This window comes from Microcebus murinus, chromosome 8 (genome assembly GCF_040939455.1).
Source record: "Microcebus murinus isolate Inina chromosome 8, M.murinus_Inina_mat1.0, whole genome shotgun sequence".
NCBI lineage: Eukaryota > Metazoa > Chordata > Mammalia > Primates > Cheirogaleidae > Microcebus > Microcebus murinus.
Genome location: NC_134111.1, coordinates 75920965 through 75944503, shown reverse-complemented (window position 1 = coordinate 75944503; position 23539 = coordinate 75920965). Strand labels below are relative to the sequence as shown.

The window sequence follows — 23539 nt, the reverse complement described above, 5'->3', positions numbered from 1 at the left end:
TGTAAAAAGCAAGAAACCCAGACCTGTAACATCGAAATCTCTGGAAACAGAGCCCAGGAATTTGTATTTTAGAAATAAATTTCTCCTCTTCCTCCTCCAAGTAAATCTTAGTATAGAGAGTTATTGCTGTGAGAATTTTAGTTGTGTGTGTATTTTAAACAAATGATGAAATGAAACAATTAACTATACTGTAATTTTTTTCCCTAGTTATATCAGAGGAAGAAAATGAGCTAGGGCTCTTTTTAAAGTTTCAAGCAGAACGGGATGCAACGCAAGCTGGCAAAATGATGGATGCCACTGGCAAGGCACTCTGTTCTTCAGCCAAGCAAAGGTTTACCATGGTTTTTCTTAACCTTAAATCTGTAGGCAAATGACATTTTGACATGTGTACTTAAATTTTCGTATTTGCAAAGGTCACTGATCATTCCAATAAAGGGTTAGAAGAAGAGAGAAATATATTGCAGTATAACTTTTTTGATACCTAACTCTTAATTATTAATTTTGTATTCAAAATAATTAAAGATTGATGTTTTATTCCTAGGAATAGCCTTTAGTCCTGTATTTATAGTTCTCAAGTAGTTTGATGTAACAGTCACAGAATGGTTAACATTTTAATTTAAATATGTATATTTCCATTGTTTTCTTTTACTTTTTTGATACTATACTATCTATGAATATATTGGGACTTTTCTTTTTAAGTGGAAGAAATATTTTCTTCTGTTTTTTGTTTTTTTAGAGATTGGATCTTATTCTGTCACCCAGGCTGGAATGTAATAACATGATCATAGTTCACTGCAACCTCAAATCCTGGGCTCAAGTGATTAATCCTCCTTCCTCAGCCTCCTGAGTAGCTGGGCTTATGGTGCATACCACCATGCCTGGCTAATTTTTAAATATTTTTATACAGATTGAGGTCTTGCTTTGTTGCTCAGGCTGGTCTTGAACTCCTGATCTCAAGCAATCCTCCTGCCTTGGCCTCCCAAAATGCTGGGATTACAGGCATGAGCCACTGTGATTGGCCCAATTTTTTCTTAATTACATACTTTCCATTTGTTATTTCACAATGCTTTAATACAAAGAAACTTGCTTCAGAGAATTTCCTGTAATTAATAAAAATAGCCCAAATCTTTGTATTTCAGAAGAAAAATAAAAACAGCCCTTATCAGCCTGTAATGATGATGTCCAGTGTAAGTGGCTTTATTCTGAAACATCACATCAGTGTAAAAGTCCATCCTGAAGGAAATGACAGAGATAGTGCAGGGACCTACAATTAAGTCAAAAGCAGAGTAAAAGGGTTGGATTTAATTTATATTTCTTAAATATTTGTTTTTTTGTCTTTGTCCTCAGCTGCTAAGGACTCCATCCATACTCATTAGTTCTTTAGCCTTTTATCTTGTCTTCTAAATCCAGGTTTCCCCTTAACTTGTCAAATGAAAGGCTTTCTATTAATTATATTATGCTTTACGAATGCAGATTCTGTTACCCTCAAAACTCTTTTCTAAATGGCACATTTACTTGGTAGGTTATTTATACACGGATTAACATCCAAAGTGTTGCAAAAATCTATATATTTCCTAACATAACAAAAAGGGGGAGGTATAGGCACGTCTTTATTAATACTTCAAAGTTGGCTACATGATCCTTGTTTGCTTTCTAAATCCCCTTAGGCATCTTAATATAATAATTTTTTATTTGTAGAGTCATCTGGATAGCAAATATGCTTTATGATTAGTTTAAATCTTTGTTTTTTTTTTACTTATATTTGTACAACCCTCTGATCTTTACCTCTCTCCTATTAGATTGGCCCTGTGTACTCCCCTTTCTCGTCTTAAGCAAGAAGTAGCAACATTCAGTCAGAGGGCAGTATCTGATACCTTGATGACAATCAATCGAATGGAGCAGGCACGCACAGAATACAGAGGAGCTCTGCTGTGGATGAAAGATGTATCCCAAGAACTGGACCCAGACACCTTGAAACAAATGGAAAAATTCAGAAAAGTATGAAAATTTATCCTTTTCCTTGATATATAAAATATGGAACTTCCACAGAATAATTTAATCAAGATCATAAAATGTCAGACTATTTTTGAGAAATGTATGTTTTATTACAAATTCTTGGTTGTTTTAAAGATTTTATTTATTTTTTATTTCAGCATATTACAGGGGTACAAATGTATAGATTACATGTGTTGCCTTTGCCCTCCCTGAGCCAGAGCTTCAAGCATGTCCATCCCCCAGATGGTGCACACTGCACCCATTCAGTGTGAATATACCCATCCTCTCCTCCCCCCCTTCCACCTACCCTACACCTGATGAATGTTACTACTATATGTGCACATAAGTTTTGATCAGTTAATACTAATTTGATGGTGAGTACATGTGGTGCTTGTTTTTCCATTCTTGTGATACTTCATTTACTAAAATGGACTCCAGCTCTATCCAGTATAATACAAGAGGTGCTAGATCACCATTGTTTTTATAGCTGAGTAGTACTCCATGGTATACATATACCAAATTTCATTAATCCACTCATGTATTGATGGGCACTTGGGTTGTTTCCACATCTTTGCAATTGTGAATTGTGCTGCTATAAACATTTGAATGGAAATGTCTTATTTATGGAATGTCCTTTTTCCCTTTGGGTAGATGCCCAGTAATGAGATTGCTGGATCAAATGGTAGCTCTACTTGTGGCTCTTTGAGGTATCTCCATATTACTTTCCACAGAGGTTGTACTAGTTTGCAGTCCCACCAGCAGTGTATGAGTGTTCCTGTCTCTCCACATCCACACCAACATCTATTGTTTTGGGACTTTTTAATGAAAGCCATGCTCACTGGAGTTAAGTGATATCTCATTGTAGTTTTGATTTACATTTTCCTGATGATTAGAGATGTTGAGCATTTTTTCATATATTTCTTGACTATTAGTCTGTCTTCTCTTGAAAAAGTTTCTGTTCATGTCCTTTGCCCATTTTTTAATGGGGTTGTTTGATTTTTTGCTTGCTGATTTTCCTGAGTTCTATGTAGATTCTAGTTATCAGCCCTTTATCAGATGTGTAGCATGTGAATATTTTCTCCCATTCTGTATGTTGTCTGTTTGCTCTCAGGATAGTTTCCTTGGCTGTGCAGAAGCTTTTTAATTTGATCACGTCCCACTTATTTATTTTTGTTGTTGCTGTGATTGCCGTTGAGGTCTTCTTCATAAATTCTTTGCCTAGGCCAATGTCTGTAAGAGTTTTTCCAACATTTTCTGCTAGAATTCTTACTGTTTCATGCCTTAGGTTTAAGTCTGTTATCCACCATGAGTTGATTCTTGTGAGAGGTGAGAGGTGCGGCTCCTGTTTCAGTTGAAGATTTTAGTTGAAGTACAAAAGGTTGTCACACTTTTGTTTTTACTCTTTGGCATCTCCATACCATCAACTTTTTTTTATTAATTTGTTATCGCAGGCCGAGATGGGTGGAGTGCTTGAGGTAAGGAGTTCGAAACCAGCCTGAGCAAGACTTCGTCTCTACTAACAATAGAAAGAAATTAATTGACCAACTAAAAATATATATACAAAAAACTAGCCAGGCATGGTGGCACATACCTGTAGTCCCAGCTACTTGGGAGGCTGAGCTTGAGCCCAAGAGATTGAGGTTGCTGTGAGCCAGGCTGACACCACAGCACTCACTCTAGGCTGGGCAACAAAGTGAGACTCTGTCTCATTAAAAAAAAAAATTTGTTATCGCCTCATAATAGGTCTAATTACTCTGCTTACCTGGACTTTTGAGATTTGTTTCCAGGAAGAAAATAATTTATTACTGAGAGACAAAAAATGTAATTTAAGTAATAAACTCAGGTAAATGATTATTAATTAAAAGAAAAAGTAAAAGTTATCAGATTTTTCATTCTGCTACAATATAGTGTGACCATAAACACTGTAAGCAACTATCTATATATGGATACATGTTTTTGCTAAATAAACTCATTATAAATTATATCCTCTAAATTTATCATATATGAATAATAAAATTCATTTATTCCTTTATTTAATAAATATTTTTAGAATCCATAATAAAAATCATAATATTTAATACTGTTGGAGCCTTTACTGTGTGCCAGCTGTTGTAAGTGGTTTGCCTTGTGGATTACACACAATTCCCCTATAAAGTAGGTGAACATATGGCCTCAGGCCACAGCAACCTCTTATTCTATCTGCTTTACAATCTTTGTCAATAAGAATACAATCTAAGGGAATGGTTGCACAACATTGTGAATGCTCTAAATGCCACTGAATTGTATACTTTAATATGGTTAATTGCATGTGATGTGAATTTTACCTCAATTTTTAAAAAAAGAATACAAGGCCGGGCGCGGTGGCTCACGCCTGTAATCCTAGCACTCTGGGAGGCCGAGGCGGGTGGATTGCTCAAGGTCAGGAGTTCAAAACCAGCCTGAACAAGAGCGAGACCCCGTCTCTACCATAAATAGAAAGAAAATTAATTGGCCAACTAATACATACAGAAAAAATTAGCCGGGCATGGTGGCGCATGCCTGTAGTCCCAGCTACTCGGGAGGCTGAGGCAGTAGGATCGCTTGAGCCCAGGAGTCTGAGGTTGCTGTGAGCTAGGCTGACGCCATGGCACTCACTCTAGCCTGGGCAACAAAGTGAGACTCTGTCTCAAAAAAAAAAAAAAAAAAAAAAAAAAGAATACAATTCATATCTCTGTCTGGACCCAAAAAGCCCTGCATGGTCTGATACCTGGTCCCTCTGGCAGCCTCATTTTGTACTTACTTCCTATGCTCCAGGAAAGATATGCTCTACCTTCTTTCTTCCTGTTTTTCAAATGTGTCAAGCTCTTTACCCCCTCCCACTCTCAGGACCTTTTAAAATTATTTATTTATTTTTAAATTTTTTTAGAGAGAGATAGAGTCTTGCTACATTGCCCAAGCTGGTCTTCAAACTCATGGGCTCAAGCAGTCCTCCCATGTTGGCCTCCCAAAGTGCTGGGACTACAGGCATGAGCCACCTGGCCTACCTTTGTCCTTATTTGTGCTTGGTCCTAGAATGGTCACCCCAGGGTCTTACCATGGCCTACTCATCATTTTTCTGTCCCAGTTCAAACATTATACATGATCTCACCAAGGACTTCTGTGATTGTTAATATTTTATTAAAAGTAGTCACCCATTGCTGTTCACTTATTTGCTACCTTTGCAACCTGAGATTATCTTGTATATTTATTTAATTTTTCCCCTGTGCTTCTCTACCTGAGGATGGTGGGGAATAACATTGTTTTGTTGACCACAAAACAATGCTAGTGCCTAGAACCATGCCTTGAACTTAATAGCTACCTTGTAAATATTTGTTGAATGAATGAATGAATGTATTTGAAAGTTGAGTATGCACACTACCTGATCACATATGACTCACCATACATCTAAGAAATATAATAAGCCTCTATTGAAATTTGTAAATATCTCCATGATTCTGAAAAAAAAAATTTTTTTTTTTTGAGACAGGGTCTTGCTCTGTCGCCCAGGATGGAGTGCAGTGGCCTCATCATAGCTCACTGCAACCTCAAACTTCTGGGCTCAGGTGATCCCCTGCTCAGCCTCCCAAGTAGCTGGGACTACAGCCGTGTGCCACCACACCCAGCTAATTTTTCTATTTTTTGTAGAGACATGGGTCTCACTGTTGCTTAGGGTGGTATCAAACTCCTGGCCTCAAGCAGTCCTCCCACCTTGACCTCCCAAAGTGCTAGGATTACAGGCATGAGCCACACTGCACCTGGCCTGATTCTGAACTATTACTAATGTTTCTCAACATTTTAACTAGGCCCCCTTTCCATTTATTCTTCTTCTCTTAGCTAAATACTACCCATGCATAGTTTTAGATATTTCTTTTTATTTGGAAATTTTTGTCTTAACTATACACTTTCCATCTATTATCTCATACCTTTTCAACATAAAGATATCTGCTGGAAAGAATCTCCTACAATTACTAAAAATAGCCAAAATCTTTATCATTACTCATGAAATAATAATATAGGGAAAAAGGAATTAGTCTACTGTATTATACTTTATGCTTGAAAATATGTATTATTATCAATACTTATTATAAATATATGGTAAATATTTATTATGCACCTGTATGTTATTTATGTCTCTGTATTATTGGCAACACCAATTGGCATTTTTGTGATTGCAGGTACAGATCCAAGTGAGAAATAGCAAAGCTTCTTTTGACAAGTTAAAGATGGATGTTTGTCAGAAAGTGGATTTACTTGGAGCTAGTCGCTGCAATATGCTATCTCATTCACTCACTACCTACCAGGTACCCACCTCCATGGTCAGCATGTCCTTGCAGTAAAGATGAGTGGTGAGATTCCTTTTTAAAAGTTGTCTAAAGGGTACAAAAAAATTATATAATTGATTAGATTCCTCTGACTCTGTTATAATTGATTTATTTAGGTTATGACAGAGAATCATAAAGTTCTAAACTGAAAAGGACCTTAGAGATTGTCTACTCCTGTAGCTATTCTCCTTGGTATCCTAGGAGAGAGACTTAGGGACCATCTGAGATTGAAAAGGGGAATGTTGAGAAGGCAAAGTTTAAGGCCCATTAGCCCTGGTTCAACCAGAGCTGCTGCACTTCTGATTTTGAGCTTCTACATACAATTTCATTTTAAGCAAAAGTGCTGTGGCCCCAAAAGTTTGAAAACTTTTTTGTCATTTTATGATGCGGAATGCGAAACCTATGAGAATTAAAGTAAATGGCAATGTTGGGCTTAAAAAACTAAGTTTTCTAATTCTAGGTTGTTTATTCTTTTCATTTTGCTAAGTTGCCATCCCCTATCACTTTAACCTCAGAAGTCTCACTTGTGCTTATATTATCTCAAATCACACATACAATGAAAAAGTTAGATATCAATAAGTAGCAGTTACTGATTTTAACATATATTCATAAATAGAAAAATAGAATAAACTGTACTTATGTAAGAAAAGAGTAATAAATTAAAGGAAATGGATATTCACTCCTGCTTTTAGGGAATCTACCTAGTTTAGTTCAGTATTATGGAATTCGGGAATCAAGAAGGGGTGCTCTTGAAAATAAAAGTACATGACCATCTGTGTAGCATACCACCTGAAACATGGCTATTAGTTTCATTTAGTTATTAGTTTAATTAGTTTAATTCTCCTTTGTTCTCTCCACTCATCCCCTTCACTTTAAACAGGAACCCCAAGGCAGTAAGTAAAATTCCCAATTACTTGTTAGCTTGAGAACACATTTTTTGGCAAATTTTTCTTGAACCTTAGAAGAAGGATCAAATTTAGAGGTAAATGTTATTTTTCTCCAATTAAAAAAATGCTTATATATGCTTATCAACATAATGATTACACATATGTTCTTGCTTCTATAGAGATTGGCATTTTTGTGTTTTTAACATTTCTCTATTGTATACCCCCGGTATTCTAATCCCTTGGTTTTCATTCTCTTAGTGGCAGTCACACTCTAGGTGGCTTCAGTGTGCATTCTAGTGCTGTATACAGATGGGCACATGCAGACACACGTGCCAGTTCTTTCCCTGCCCTGTTTCCCTTGTCCCTCCCTCTCCACAGATGCCAGTTCTTGTGCAAAATTACTATTTGAAGTGCTTTCTGGTTCCTGAAACTTGAATTTAGTTCCAGCTTCTTATTTGGCAACTATTCCTCTACTACACTAGTGAGGAAATACAGCACTTAAAAGTCAGAGAGGAGAAGCAGAATTATAGTGTCACCTTTTCTTTTTCTGCAGAGAACACTGCTTGGATTCTGGGAGAAAACAGCTCGAATGATGTCCCAAATCCACAAGGCCTGTATGGGCTTTCATCCCTATGATTTTGTAGCTCTGAAGGTACATTTATTTCCATGTTCTCTTGTTTAAATGTATTACACTTCATTGGGGTGATATCACCGAAACTATTTTTTGCTAAGCCTAATTTCAAATGTGTAAAACATTGGGAAACATTCTTCTGTACTCCTTTAGCCAAGGATCAGTACTTCCCTGGTTCCAAATGCTGCCAGCAACACTAAAATACATGAGTGAGAACACTGCTGGCAGGCTCGAGAAATGAGTAGGACAGGGAAAAAAAAGAGGGAGAAACTTAAAAAGAAAATCAAAATGCAAAGGACACAAGAAAAAGCTGTGGAAAGGAAAAACTTAAGAAGAACAAGTGATTGAAAGTGGTCATATGTTCTCAAAAATGACCAAATTACCTACCTGTCAATTTTAGAAGTTAAAGAAAAATTTCTTTGTTTTATTTTTACATTGATGTCACAGATGGTGTTCATGATACCAAAATTATACCAGTTGTGACGATTGTGTATGTGTGATTGCAGCTGAAGAGACTAACGTGTTAGATCAGCTCTTTCTGTAACTCAAGTGAAAGGTGCTCTTTGGCTATAATGCTTTTAACATTTCCATATCTTCCTGTCACCTTCTTTGCATATGGCTTATCCAGCAGTCACATGGTGATAATCATTTCTTCAATTCTGGTAGGCTAGGTTTCAGTACCTTTTAACTTAGCGTTCTGCCTTATTTTCAATAAAACTTGAAAGTGTTGCTGGTTGGTTTGTTCAAGCTGGATGTGGTACTGGTAATGGTTTCGTATCTCGTAACCATATATTCCCAGAGTTTGGGATGCTTTTTTTTTTTTTTTTTTTTTTTTTTGAGACAGAGTCTCGCTTTGTTGCCCAGGCTAGAGTGAGTGCCGTGGCGTCCTAGCTCACAGCAACCTCAAACTCCTGGGCTCCAGTGATCCTTCTGCCTCAGCCTCCCGGGTAGCTGGGACTACAGGCATGCGCCACCATGCCCGGCTAATTTTTTATATATATATCAGTTGGCCAATTAATTTCTTTCTATTTATAATAGAGACGGGGTCTCGCTCTTGCTCAGGCTGGTTTTGAACTCCTGACCTTGAGCAATCCGCCCGCCTCGGCCTCCCAAGAGCTAGGATTACAGGCGTGAGCCACAGCGCCCGGCCTTGGGATGCATTTTTAAGTTATGTTCTGATATGGCATCTTGCAGCTCAAAAGATGCCCTTGAATTAGGTTATCTTTTATTTTTTACTTTTTCTATAATAAATGTTTTACTGTATAGCATACTGTGTATTTAGATCCAATTTCTGCTCAGAAATGAAGTTGAAAATTTTAACTATATTTAGGGCATTGCAATGCAGGCTAGTGACACAGTTTAAGTCTTTAGGCCTGTCACAAATTTGTTAAACCAACCTGTGGCAAGCCCACATCACAGTGTGTGAGGATCCCAGAGGCAGCCAGGATAAATAAGTACATGAGGTTCAGTTCAAATTATATTAGCATACATTTTCCATCTCTCTCACTCTCTAGTTCAAAACTATGCCTATTTTATATTGTTCTTTAGAATTTTTATTCTCATTTTGTTTGGAGAGAGAAACAGATTTTTTCCCATCTACTTAACATTGAATTTCTTATCCTTAGCAACTACAAAACATGCCAAGCAAGCTTACCGAAGACCACAAAGAACAAATGGAAGACAATTTTCTTACTGAAAATCTCAATAAGTAAGCAGGCATAAATTATACATTATGTTATTGTATAATTTTATATTGTATAATTGTATATTCACATTGGTACTCATGTCATCTCCTTTGCCTGCAATGTTAAAAATTGAAGAAAAAAACAAAAATTACAATGGCTCCCCTTGGCTGGCATAACCACCCTCCATAGAAAAATTGTCTTCCATGAAAACAGTCCCTGGTGCCAAAAAGGTTGGGGACTCCTGTCTTAGCCCATTTTGTGTTTCTATAGCAATACCTGAGACTGGGTAATTTATAAAGGAAAGAGGTTTATTTCTTATAGCTCATGGTTCTGCTGACTGGGAAGTTCAAAGGCATGGCCCTAGGTTCTGGCAAAGGCTTTCATGCTGTGTTATAAAATGGCAGAGAAGGTCAAAAGGAAAGCAGATACTTGCAAAGGAGCAAAATCTAAGGGGCATTCTGGCTTTATAACAACCCACTCTCAGGGGAATATCCCCAAGAAAACTAATCCAATCTCATGAGAATGAGAACTTACAACTGTGAGAACAGCACCAAACCACTCATGGAGGGATCTGCAACTGCTGCCATGACCCAAACATTTCCCACTAGGCCTCACCTCCCAACACTGCCACACTGGGGTTGAGATCACATTTCAACATGAGTTTTGGTGGGGACAAACTCAGACCTTATCAGTTTGTTTCGAAGCCTTATAGTTTTGTTTTTTTCCTTCCATTTTTAACATGGCAGGCAAAGGAGATGACATGAGTACCAAACAGATTGGAGTATTACTCCAGATTCTGCCATTTAGGAGACTGAGCCTTGTATTAAGAGCCACAAGTACTTCTAGTGACTCCCAGAAGGGGCGGCTGGAGAGAAGAAAGGGACAGGTGCCAGCAGCTGTAAGACAAACTATTAAAACTCTGCCTCCAAAATAACACAGATGGGACTGGGACTGATAACCTGAAAGGGGCTCTTGCCATGTACAATTTTTTATGTTGACTGTTTCCCTTTTATTACATCATTCTTTTGTTTTTCTTTCAGAGCTGCCACTTAATTCTCCTTTTAACCAAACTGTACTAAGTATAACAACAAACTCAGAAATAAGGGCCAAACAGTGACAAACTATATATTGTTCAGTAAAAGGTGATCCTGAATATAGGACATTTCTCCTATTTTCCCTATGGGGAAATCCAAACTAATTTTTTGGCAAACTTGAATATATAAATGTTTTAGGATCAACATTTATTGAACATCTAGTTAGAAATTAAACTTATCAAATATGTTTATAAATCAGCAAATATCTACTATAAATTAAACTTAATAACTTAGTTATACATTGACATTTAAAATCATATGTACATGAACTATATTAATTTAGTAAATTTTTTCCATTTTCACATTTCATAAAAGTTTTATTCAAAATCTTCTCACTCATCTTCAGCCTTATGAGAGCTACTTTTTGAGTTAACATACTGGCAAGCACATCACCTTCTCTCCCATCCAAGTTCTTTAAAAAAAACCATGTACATAACAACTGTCATTGAAAATTACATTCCAAGTCATAAGTATTTCTTTCCTCTGTAGGTTTATTTTTGCAGTATTTGCAAATAAACACTGTATGGCTTTTTAGTGTCTTTAAAGACTTATTAAAAATAACCTCCAATACTAGTAATTGTGAGGTTATGCCCCAGGTATGACTAAATTTGTGCTCAATTTTTTTGTCTTACTTTTTACTATTATTAATACATCAGATGGATGCTATAAATATCCAAAATTAGTATTGATAGAGAATATTTTAGATTAATGTATCTTCTTTTGCATACATTTTGTTGTTCAAAATAAAGTACCTCATTTTTTCTGGAGTTTTTCATTCCTTCAATTTAGTTCTCAAGTGTTTTTGAACAAAACCCATCAGTGCTTGAAAATGAAAAACTTCATACTCCTTTGGTGATGGAAGTTCTCGAACATATAGTACTTGGCGCAGTGCCTACAATGCTGAGCATGATGCCTGGTACTTTGTAGGTACTCAGTAAATGTTTATTGAAAGAATAAAGGGTGAACGGTTTCCTTTGTCTATATAGATCTATAGAAGTAGGAAATTCACTTAGACAGATTTTAGGAGATCTACTGGACAACAATTTTATGTCTCCTGAGTTAACATTTTTTAAGCCATATAAAACTATTTGAAGAATATGAATACCAAATGTATTTTAACCAAAATCAATGCATTTCTGTTTTGTTTTTACTTCAGGTTAGTTTTGTCAGATGAGGAAGCGAGCTTAGGGAGTGAACCAGGTAAGACAGTAAATTAATTACTTTGAAATGGTCACATTTTAAACTGTCAAAACAGTTTATCACAGCCCTTTAAAAGAGATTATGGGTATTAAACCCATTCACTTAAAAAAACATGTTAAGCAAGTAACTTTATAAGTCTCTTCTAGACAAACACTTTTTAGTTCTCTTTTGAAGAGTACCGAATTAGAGGGTCTAATAGTCTTCCTTAAGGAATCTGGCCTTCTCAAAGATAGATGGTGTTAGATGCAGAAATCCATTTTTTAGGGTTACATGACTGAGTTTTGAGTTTTCTCTCATACTTAAATTCATGTTCTTATTTTAAAAAATAAATACATATTATATATACAGTCAACATATATTTGAATCACTGTGGTAAAACAGTATATGTGTTTTGGAACCAGAAAAATCTAAGTTTGAATTCTGGCTTTTTAAAACATATCATTTATGCCTCTCCCAGTTGCCTCATCTGAAATATGAGTCATTTATGCCTACCTTACCAGAGATATTGGGGCTAAAGATAGATTTATCTATTGCCATATCCATTCACTCAATGTAAAATGAACATCCATTGAGTGAGAGTGTCAGAGGCATGGGGATCAGGCAGAACGAATTAAAATGGGCTATCAGAGAGTATAGAATAGAACAGGTCCACCAAGGAAAGAATAGGCTTTAGAATGTGAAAGCCTTTAACTTTCAAGGGAACACAGATATAATAGAGGACCTGAATACCTATAGTATTATAATATTATTTGTTATATATACACAAATGATTTACATATATAAGATTCTTTACCATTTTACATCTCCCTTTTATACATATTGTAATCTGATGTGGTCAATTGAACACTTGACCTAATTATAAAATATGACAGTGAATAGGCTTGCTAAATTTCTTCTTGTTCAACTTATCTTTTATATGCTCTTGTTTTGGCAACCACAGATTACAAGGAAAAACATTATCAAATGACAGAATTTAGAGCACCTCAGGTTGCTAACTCTGAAAATGGTAGGAAATTATCATTTCACTATATATATGAACAAATTTATTATTTAAAATTCTTCAGTTTTTATTTCACATTTCCTTATTTTCACATTTCCTTTCCTTAACATTTATTTCCTATTTACTTCATTTATTTCACATTTATTTCCTTAAGAATTATTAGTTAATTCTTTCTTCTGCTACTTCAAATCTACAGTTGTGCCCCTCTAGTGAACTTATCATTTCAGTTATTGTACTTTCAACTCCAGGTTTTGCATTTTGTTCATATATATGAACCAATTTATATGTATATTATATATAATTATATATAATTTCTACCTCTTTATTGATATTCTCTAGTTAATGCAACATTGTCATCATACCTTCCTTTACTTCTTTAATCATCATTTCCTTTAGTTCTTTGAATATATTTATAAGGGCTACTTTGAAGGCTCTGTCTGTTAAATCTGATATCTGGTCACCCTCACATGGAGTTTGTGTTGTGTGCCTTCTTGCCAGTGTATGGGGTCATACTTTCCTGTTTCATTACTGCTTCACAGTTTTTTGTTAGAAACTGGGGCATTTTAGATAATATGTTTTAGTAACTTTGGGTACTGATCCCCTCCTCTGAGGCCTATTATTGCTTGTTATTTGTTTAGTGACAAGCTTGATTATTTTAATGGAGTCTATTCTTCATCCCACCCCCAATAGTTTGACCCCTTATGGGATGCATGCAGGCTTGGGTATGCCCACAGTCACCCAGGGATGACTGTGGTTTTAGCAGAGCTCTGTTTGACAGTCTATTTCCCTGACCACACCCAGCTGTTAAGCTCCACTAATTTCCAGCTGATTGCAATATTGATTTCAACAATGCCCTGGAGCATAAATTGTTCCACAGAATAATCAACTTTGGACTCCTTTGGAAAAATACCTCCCAAGGTCACTGTTTGAAATTTATTCTGACCCCAACTGTCTTTTTCCCTGGTTCCTTTCAGGCAAATTATCAGATCTACAGTTTAGCCTACATGTTGAATCAAACTACCAGTCTTCTCCCAATTGCCTTTCACTACAATCTCCACTGTTTTTGAGAGCATCCTTAGGCTTGAATTTTTTTTTCCATGCTCTGTTGCGAATGAAGTCAGTTCCTTTGGGAAGAGATTAGTAGCTATCTGTTTTATGGTCTGCTTCTCCCATCAAGGAAAATCTCTGAGTCAGGGCTTTACCTGGGAGTGGGGACACGGCAGGCTTCTCTCTGAGTGATATCCTTGCGCTAGGAGCTGAGTGTGAGGTGAGGATGGGTGACAGTAGCCTTAGATCTTCTTGGCTTGCCTGTTTCTTCATGAAACTACAACTTTACGAGTAGGGTCAAGTGATCAGGGGCCCAGTATTCTCAGAATATGGTCCCCAACTCAGAGTGGGGACTTGGTAGGAGATGGGAGCCTCTACCTCTTGACTACACTCACCTGGGATTTAGCTTCAGCAACAGGTAAACTGGGGACAAGATGGAAATGCTGGCATCCTCAACAGAGCTTGAGGGAGAGGGAGCCCTGTGTTCTTGGCTGCACACCAGGCTGGAGTGGAATTTCCATCTTTCTGAGTTGAAAGGGCAACGATGGGAGTGGTTCTCAGTTCAAATACCACAGATTCTCACTGTTTTTCCAGAATTCTAATAGATTTTTTGAGTGTTTCTTCATTTACCGTATGCCCTTAGGACCATTTCCAGGGACTTTAAATGCTTATTTAAAAACAATTTTTTTTTCACTAGTTATGCTGGGGTACAGGTCCATGGAGCTCCTCTCTCAACCATGCCAGAAGCTCCTCCCTTTCATTTTTATTAATAAAAGTGTTTAAGGGCTATGATTTTTCCTCTGTTCATTGCTATTTAAGTATTCCATTGTCAAAAGACAATTAAAATAAATTGAAAGAAACAATTGACTTTTATTTGCAATTCTAGACTCTAGAATGAGTATTTTGATGAGTTGAGCAGAGGAGTTTGGTTTTATTGACAGAAAAGGGCTGAGGAAAGCAAAAACAGAAAACAAAAAGTGGATTGGTTATTTCAAAGTTACTTTTCTTGTAAAGGTTAAAACAGAGAGGACTTCCTTATCATGTGAGCTAGGTAGGGCTGGCCTGCTTCGGGATTTTTGCTATTATCTCTTGCTCTTCTGATTTCTTGAAAGGTCAGATAAACCACTTAGTTTGGTTTGGTGATGTGGAACTTTAGCATGAATAACTCCATTTTGGTTTGGTCTGTTGGGCCTAGTGCAGGAGCTCAGTCCAAACCAATGGTCTCCTATAAATTTTACTTAACACCATGGATTGTGATACAAAATGATTTATCATTATTTTTCAGAAAATCCATTCTCCTTTCGACCCAGAGTTGTTTTTTTTAGGTAGATAGTGAGGAATTCCAGGTCTCCTAGGGATGAAAGTAGGTGCTGTTGCCCCCATCTTTGTCCCACCCAACCCTAATTCTCCATACCTGGGGGAGCAGGGAATACCTGTGAATCTCCTAATCCGAACTTGGCACGCCAGCTGCAAAAGAATGCAGAGGACTCTACCCCACAGGCCAAGTCACATGGGTACCATAAAGTCTGGAAAGTGACCTAGAACCCACATGCATAGTTAAGGCTCAGGTCATGTGACTACCAACTGTCCAAAGTGGTTCCATGGCAACCTCTGAACCACAAGAGAGGTCCCTACCCAGGCACTATAAAATAAGACGCAGACCATAGCCAATCTTTCTATTGGCCCTTCCTTTTGCTTGCCCTGCTGTAACAATGGGTCCGATCATCATCTGTGGCACATGTACCATGTTCCGTGAACCTGTATCTTGCTCTTGCCCTATAATCCTATTTTTCCCTCCTCAATAAAACTCATTTTCATGCTTGCCTAACTTTGGCATGACTGGTCATTCTTCAGCCATGGGTGCACCAAGAACTGACAGTTTCAGACTATAAAACCTAACAATTTAATAGAAGGTTTTACAATGTATAGGTAGAACAACCTTTTTGGTTTCATTTTTTGTTTCTTTTTATAATTAGAGCATGTTGTTTGTAATATTTCTATTTTAAAAACTGATTTTTGTGTGCCTCAGTATATAATCAATGTTTGTGAATTTTCAGTGTGTGCCAGAGGTTTGTTTTTATTATCATGGTTGTGTATATCCAAAATAACTACTTTATTGATTATGCTGTTGAGATTTCTTATATCTTTGGCCTATTTTTTACTCAGAGTGGTATATTAAAGTCTCCTATTATTGTTTTTCTGTTTCTTTTTGCATCTCCTATAGTTTCTATCTTAAATAGGTGGTACTTTAATTACTTCATATATAGATATTTGTAACTGTTATATCTTCATTGTGAAAAGTGGCCATTTAATCTAATGCTGCCTAATTAGAAATAATTTTCATATAAACTTCCAATCTAGTTGTTCATTAAAAATATCAATAACAGTATGAGAACAATGAAACAAATTTGATTTGTCTTATGTCCTACTCTCACTTCCTCAAAAAGAAAGTTTTCATGTGTTTTCATTTGCACTCAACAGTTGCAAAAGATCTACCTGTAGATTCACTGGAAGGAGAAGATTTTGAGAAGGAATTCTCATTTCTGAACAGCCTCCTAAGTCCTGGTTCTTCAGGTACTGGTGAATTTACCCAAGAATGCCAGACTGCTTTTGGGAGCCCCATTGCCAGTTTCACGTCTCAGGAGCCTTCTGTGGGGTCTGAGCCTCTTGCTCATTCATCTCGATTCCTTCCTTCACAACTCTTTGACCTTGGCCTTCATGCTGCTGGAGCTTTCAACAGTAAGTGTCTTTGAAACATTTGGACACATGTGCCTTATTTAATCGTTGTGAAGCAAAACTATGTGCTTGTTGATGCTAGGATCAACAAGGAGATCAACTTTAACTACTAGATAAACTATGTAGACATACAATCAATTGGAAAAATATCAAATATAATCATGAATGGAGTCTGTCAACAAGGCTGAGACAAGAGCTGATTCCCTGCCACCTCCATGAAATCCCACATTTTTCATTTTTACTTTCCCAGGTGTCTGATTTAAAACACCTGACCCACTAATTACTTTTACCTAGGGCAGGTGATACAGTTTCTTCCATTGACCAAAACCCAGTGTGTTCTCATTCTGTGGGTTCAGAGTTGACAAGAGCCCTGGAGGCTGGTTCCAGATTGGCCTACTGGTAAAGGCAGCAGGAGTGGAGGACTGTGGGAGAAACCCGGGGTGAGGGTATGCCTGAAGAAAGACTCACCTGTTTTGTTAATGTCAAGACTGTATTCACCTGCTATCCAACTCTGCACCTTGGGAGTCATTTTGTTCCCCACATCACGTATGAAACAGTCCTGTCAGTTCTGTTTTTGAAACATGTCTCAAATTTCCCACTCCTCTTCTCTGCCTCCACTGCCAGAGCTATTTAGAGCCACGTTTCATTTCCTGGGTTGCTGCAAAGAGTTCCTAACAGGTATCCAACTCCAATTCATCCTCCACACTCCCTCCAGAGCTCTCGCTCCAAGAAGCAGATTCTCATGTCAGTAACCATGCTTACATTTTTTAAAAATGAAGGACCATGGTCTCCAGGATAAAACCTGCCTCTACCTGCATTCCATCCTTACCTCCTACTTCATTTCAAAATACTTACACCATTTTCTGTAACCATATTGAGTACTTCTAGATCTCACTGAGGCATTTTTGCTTGTGTTGCCTTTTTTGCTTATGATGTTCAGTAATGGAGTTTGGGCTTGAGCTTGAGTATTAGATTCCCAATACAGTGTTTTCTCCATGACTGCCAATCCTTACAGCTTCCTCAGTACTGCCAATTGGAAGTGGTTTCTCCCTTTTCTGGCCTCCCACAGTATTTTACCTGTTTTCATGGCTGTAATCATTGTTTATCTTGCCTTATATCCCTGTCTCTCATTCCCTAGGAGATTTTAACCTCTGAAAAAGGTTAAAATCATGGCACCTTGCAGTGTCTTAATGCATTATACTTGTATTAAAATACTTATGTTCATTATCAACAAGCATCCCAAGGACATGGTATGTGGGGTGAGTTATCTTTGTGCTTTCTATGACAGCAGCATAAAGTTAGCTCAATAAGTAAAATAAATATCAGTTAAATAATAACTCAGTAAGAACTTACTGAATAGCCTAAAAGTATTATTAAAGAGGCACTCTATCTAGGATAATTCAGGTGTTTTTCTATAGTAAAGTTTTGGAAAATATTCATTCTTACATGGCATATGAATGGTCCAGTAGTTATAAAGATTTACAAATTAATTCTCTACTGTGAAGTCCTACTCCTCTTTCTCCATAACTTGCCACATCTCTAGCAGCACTGGATTTTTCTCTTAGTTTCTGGCAATGCAATGCCCACAATATTTTTTTCACCACTCAAAATATTTTATGTGATCCTTGCCTGCAGGCACACAGGATATTTCCCATTTCATAGCTGAGACAGTTGAAACCCAGTGTTTGAGTAACTTGCTCCAGGTCACCAAACAGTTTAAACATTTAAAAGGAGTCCAAAATCTGGTCTCCTGCCTCTTCATACAGAACTCTTTCCTTCACTGGCCTTTCCTTTATGTCCACTTTTTCTTCTGCGATGTAAACCAGGAAAGGGAACTGCCATGAGAGTTAAAAGATCTGTGTTCTAGGAACCACATCTAACTTGGGTCTCAAATGATCACTTCTATACAAGGAAGGGATTAGGCAGGATAAAGTAAGTTCCTTTTTGTGTCTTAATTATAGCATAAATCATTTTTCATGTTGTAGCAAATATTTCCTCATGTTCCCATAGTAATAACGACACTTTAAAATTACATAGTATTGTTACTTTATATACCATAATCTGCTTAATTCCTTCCTTATTGTTTCTCCTTGTTCATTATTACAGATAATGCGATAATGCTGCAATAAACATAACCATGCATGTATTTTTTCCTTCAATTACATTATCTCCTTAAGATAAATTGCTAGGAATGGAATCACGGAATCCAAGGGTACACATATATTTATAGGTTTCAACATTCTAATTCTCAGGCCTATTCCCTCTCTTCCTGATTCCTTAGAACTTCTCTTTCTATACCTTTTCTATGTGCAAAAAACCCTATGTATTTATTTCAAAACCACTTTGAAAAATATAAGTCTAACTCTACCTGGAACTAAATTTAGATGATTGAATAAAATATATAACTGTGGATAAGTTTTCAGTGTTTTATACCTCTTATACTGTAGAATCTTACTCTGGCACAAAGACTGAAGGACTTAGATATTTGTACCAGTTCTTGTTTTTTCTGATGATACTTCCTACTTCATTAACAATGAATAATTCTTACTTCCCCTCCCACAGGCTGGATCTCCCAAGAAGGATCAGAGCTTCCTCTTTCACATATTGATAACCAGCCAGTGCCTTCACAGAGTCAAAAGATATTAACAAGATGTAAGTTCTTTATATTCTTTGCCATTGCATTGAGAATCAGTTAAATTCAGATAAATTTAGAAAAGGGTCACTTTATAGTCTTTACCTCATGTTGTGTACAAAAATATTTTGTTAATGAGTTATTAAAATGAAAGCTATACCTGGCTATCCTTCACCATGAAGACCACTGAATAGAAATTGTGAGCTTGTCATAGTATACCAAATTCTATACTGTAATCTTTCATACTTTGTGTGTTAAAGTTTGTTGATAACTGATATACCATTGAAGATAGAAGATGTGTTTTGATTACAGGATATCTATTGACAAAGAATGCATCCAGGCAGTTAAGTCGGTTAACCTATGTTAATCATTTTTAAGTGTACAGTTCAGTAGTGTTAAATTTGTTCACATTGCTGTGAAACAGATCTTCAGAACTTTATCATCTTTTAACCCCAAAACTCTGTATGTGTTAAACAACTCCTTTCCTCTTCTCCTTAGCCCCTGCTAACCATCATTCTACTTTTTTTTCTTTTTTTGAGACAAGGTCTACTCTGTCGCCCAGGCTAGAGTGCAGTGGCCCAGTCATAGCTCTCTGTAACCTAAAACTCTGGGCACAAGGGATCCTCCTATTTCAGACTATCAAGTAGCTGAGACTACACACCCAGCTAATTTTTCTTATTTTTTTTTCATAGAGATGGCTTCTTACTATGCTGACCAGGCTGGTCTAGAACTCCTGGCTTCAAGCAATCCTCCTGCCTCAACCTCCCAAAATGCTGGGATTATAAGACATGAGCCACTGTGCCTGGCCTTATTTTCTGTTTCTATGAGTTTGGTTAATTTAGATACCTCATACAAGAGGAATAATGCAGCATTTGTTTTTTTTGTGACTGGCTTATTTCATTTAGTGTACTGTTCTCAAGGTTCAGCCTGTGGCTTGTGACAGGATGTCCTCCTTTTTAAGGCTGAATAATAATCTATTGAATGAATATGTCATATTTGGTTATCTGTTTATCCACTGATCACATTTTTTAAACACCCTTCTACTGGCCCTCAAAACTCTCCTATAAAGAAGAGTAATTTGTTTATTATTATCAGTATAATTTATTAATTATCAGTATAAATTCATATGTTTTTCAATGGTTTATAATCATCACTGTACTTAATCATTTTGGTGCTCAAATTGCTCATGTGTTGGGCCAATAGAAGCCCTTTCAGCTGACTTCTGAATCCATATGATACCAATATTTTTAAATTTTGAAATAATTTCAGATTTATAGAAAGACTACAAAAGTAATACAAAGTATTCCCATATGTTCTTCACTTAGGTTTCTCAAAATGTTACCATGTTTGGTAACCACGATTCTCTAAAATATGATCATGTTTTATTTTCTCTTTCTCTGCATTTATCTGTAAATTTATCGTGAAATATTTTAAGTAACAGACATAATGCCCCTTTGCCACTAAATATTATCTATTTCCTGAAACCAAGGACATTCTTTTGCATAATCACTATACAATGATCAAAATCAGGAAATTAACATTGCCATAGTATCATTATCTATAGTAATCTATAGATCTTATTCAGATTTGTCATTTATCCTACTAATGTCTCTAAAGAGAAAAAGGTTTTGTTTTGGTTTTTACTAGTCCAGGATCCAATCCAGGATCATACATTGCATTTATTTGTCAGGTCTTTTCAGTTTCTTTTAATCTTTAACACTCCCTCAATCTTTGTCTTTCATGACCTTGACTTTTTTTTTTTTTGGCATATTATGGGGGTACAAATTTTAAGGTTTCAATAAATGCCCTTTCCCTCTGTCCCCCCACAAGTCTAAGTTTCCAGCATGACCATCCCCCAGATGGTGCACATCTCACTCATTATGTATGTATATACCCGCCCCCCTCCCTCTCTCCCACCTGCCCAATAGACCTTGACTTTTTTGTAGTGTACAGGTTATTTATTTTATAGAGTATTCCTTGAGTTGGATTTATTGTTAATATTATTTACTTTATGAAAATTAATTCTACTTATTTGGGCTCTTTTTCTCTATATATATTATATAATTCAATTTCTATTTGCTATCCTGTAAGAGTCTCTGGAGGCAATAATACCATTCATAAGAGAGGCCCCATAAAAAAATTTGAGACCTTCATTTTCAATTGTAACTGATGAATGTAAAACTATCCTACATTTGCATAATACTGTACAAATTTTACATACTCTTTAGACCTCTCAACAGCTTCTGAGAGAGGTCAGGTATTACTATAGTGACCACCTGTCCTGGTTGACACCTATTCTCCCAGCATAATTAATGGCCCTCCATTTATTCTCAAGTATCTTGATTTAATGATGAACCATATGGTTACTACTTTACAGATAAGGAAAGAGTTCCTGAGGTTAAATGACTTGCCCAATGTTACTCCTTAGTAGGTACACCCAGGACTCAAAGCCAGAACTTGTGTGGGTATTACTGACACCACCTCAGGGTACCCAGAAACAGAATGGACACAAAGTGAGTGAAGCTTTCACTCTTTCCCTGATCCTTGGAGCTTAGGATCCCCAAACTCAAACCCCACCCCTCTGTTCTATGATGTTAATCATGATTATAAAAGAGGATTTCCTTGGCTCTTCAGAGTAGGATTGCCTTCCACTCTCTGCCCACCATAAGTCTGGTTTCACATCCAGTTCTTAGATTGTCCTCTGGGTCTCAACCCTGCTTTCTGGACCTCTTGGCCTTCAAGGGCCTAGCTTTCTCAGATGACCTATTGTCTGTGCCACTGTGCATTTTTTTTTTTTTTTTTTTGAGACAGGGTCTCACTTTGTTGCCCAGGCTAGAGTGAGTGCCGTGGCTTCAGCCTAGCTCACAGCAACCTCAAACTCCTGGGCTCAGGCAATCCTCCTGCCTCAGCCTCCCGAGTAGCTGAGACTACAGGCATGTGCCACCATGCCTAATTTTTTCTATATATATTAGTTCGCCAATTAATTTCTTTCTATTTTTAGTAGAGACAGGGCCTCGCTCAGGCTGGTTTCGAAGTCCTGACCTTGATTGATCCACCTGCCTCGGCCTCCCAGAGTGCTAGGATTACAGGCGTGAGCCACCATGCCCGGCCTCACTGTGCATTCTTTATTAGTCCTAGCCCTCACCCTGTATACCCTTGAGTATCTGCCACAGTGCAACTGGTAGACTATTGAGATAGAAAGTTTTCCAATCTCCATAAGGAGATGTGAGGGATTTTATTAACAAAAAGTTGTATCTGAGACACAATACACATCATAGAATGTTATGGATATCAGAAAATTTAAAAGTGCACTTGGAAAAGATAACTACTATATGCCAAAATGACAACTGTTGGGTGTATTAATGTGGTAGGATTAGGGGGATTTTTTTCCTTTTGTCTAGTATAATATTTTATGATAAACACATAAGTACTGAGTTTACATATGTCATATTTTACTTCATAGGAACAAAGATTACTTTAAATTTTAAACCTTATCTGAGAGCCTTCTACCTATAAATTATCTTAAATGTTTCTATGAGACTATATTCTTTCGCAGAGCAGCATACAATTATTAAATATAGGAGCCTCAGTAAAGCACAAGGTATCTGTCTGCATTAGTGTTTCAAAATTATCCTTAAGGGGATATACTTGATAGTTTATTATTGTCAGTTATCTTTTTTATTCAAAAGAAGCATCTACTTCAAAATCATAAATGCTGTACAAAAATATGATTTCAAAAAGCTGAAACTCTTTAATGTGTTTCTTTTTTTTTTTTTTAATAGCCCCCAACAATGGTAGTCAAGACATGTCAGCCTGGTTCAATCTATTTGCAGACTTGGATCCTCTTTCAAACCCAGATGCTATTGGACACTCAGATGATGAACTTCTTAATGCTTGACTCAAGTTATAATGTCACTTCAGTGGCCTTGAGACATTAATTTTGCAATATATTGCCTTTGTGGAAAGGAGTTTATATTGTAACCCACACACAAAAGCATGGTATTTGTAAATATATCACCTGTCAGTCAACTTTAACTTTAGACAGATGGTAAGGACCACATTTGAATAGATTAAGTACATCTTTAATATCCTTGATTTGCAGTTGTTGATACTATGTGGAAAATATTAGAAACTACTGAGTCTGTGATATTTACATTCCAAAATTTATGTCAAAATAACAGGAATAATCCTGTCAATGAGGAGTTGGACTATTTCTTTGGAAAGCCTATTTTTATGTTTAAGTTGCCTTGCTGGCTGTGAGAATTCTCTATGTGGATAAAAGACAGCATGTA

At 36.7% G+C, this 23539-nt stretch overlaps 1 protein-coding gene across 4 annotated transcripts in view; it reads left to right on the top strand.

The window, feature by feature from the left end:
• ICA1L (islet cell autoantigen 1 like) overlaps positions 1 to 23539 on the top strand; it is a 49327-nt gene extending 25788 nt beyond the window's left edge. For 3 of the 4 annotated variants that reach the window (XM_012738950.3, XM_012738949.2, XM_012738951.2), the window contains exons 4-13: positions 208 to 331; positions 1800 to 1998; positions 6189 to 6314; positions 7776 to 7874; positions 9479 to 9561; positions 11789 to 11832; positions 12773 to 12838; positions 16361 to 16618; positions 19178 to 19267; positions 23030 to 23539. In XM_012738950.3, the coding sequence (XP_012594404.1) occupies positions 208 to 331; positions 1800 to 1998; positions 6189 to 6314; positions 7776 to 7874; positions 9479 to 9561; positions 11789 to 11832; positions 12773 to 12838; positions 16361 to 16618; positions 19178 to 19267; positions 23030 to 23145 (1205 nt within the window). In that variant the 3' untranslated portion in view covers positions 23146 to 23539. The remainder of the gene's footprint in view (positions 1 to 207; positions 332 to 1799; positions 1999 to 6188; positions 6315 to 7775; positions 7875 to 9478; positions 9562 to 11788; positions 11833 to 12772; positions 12839 to 16360; positions 16619 to 19177; positions 19268 to 23029) is intronic. The other variant, XM_076005831.1, reaches the window with a different exon arrangement.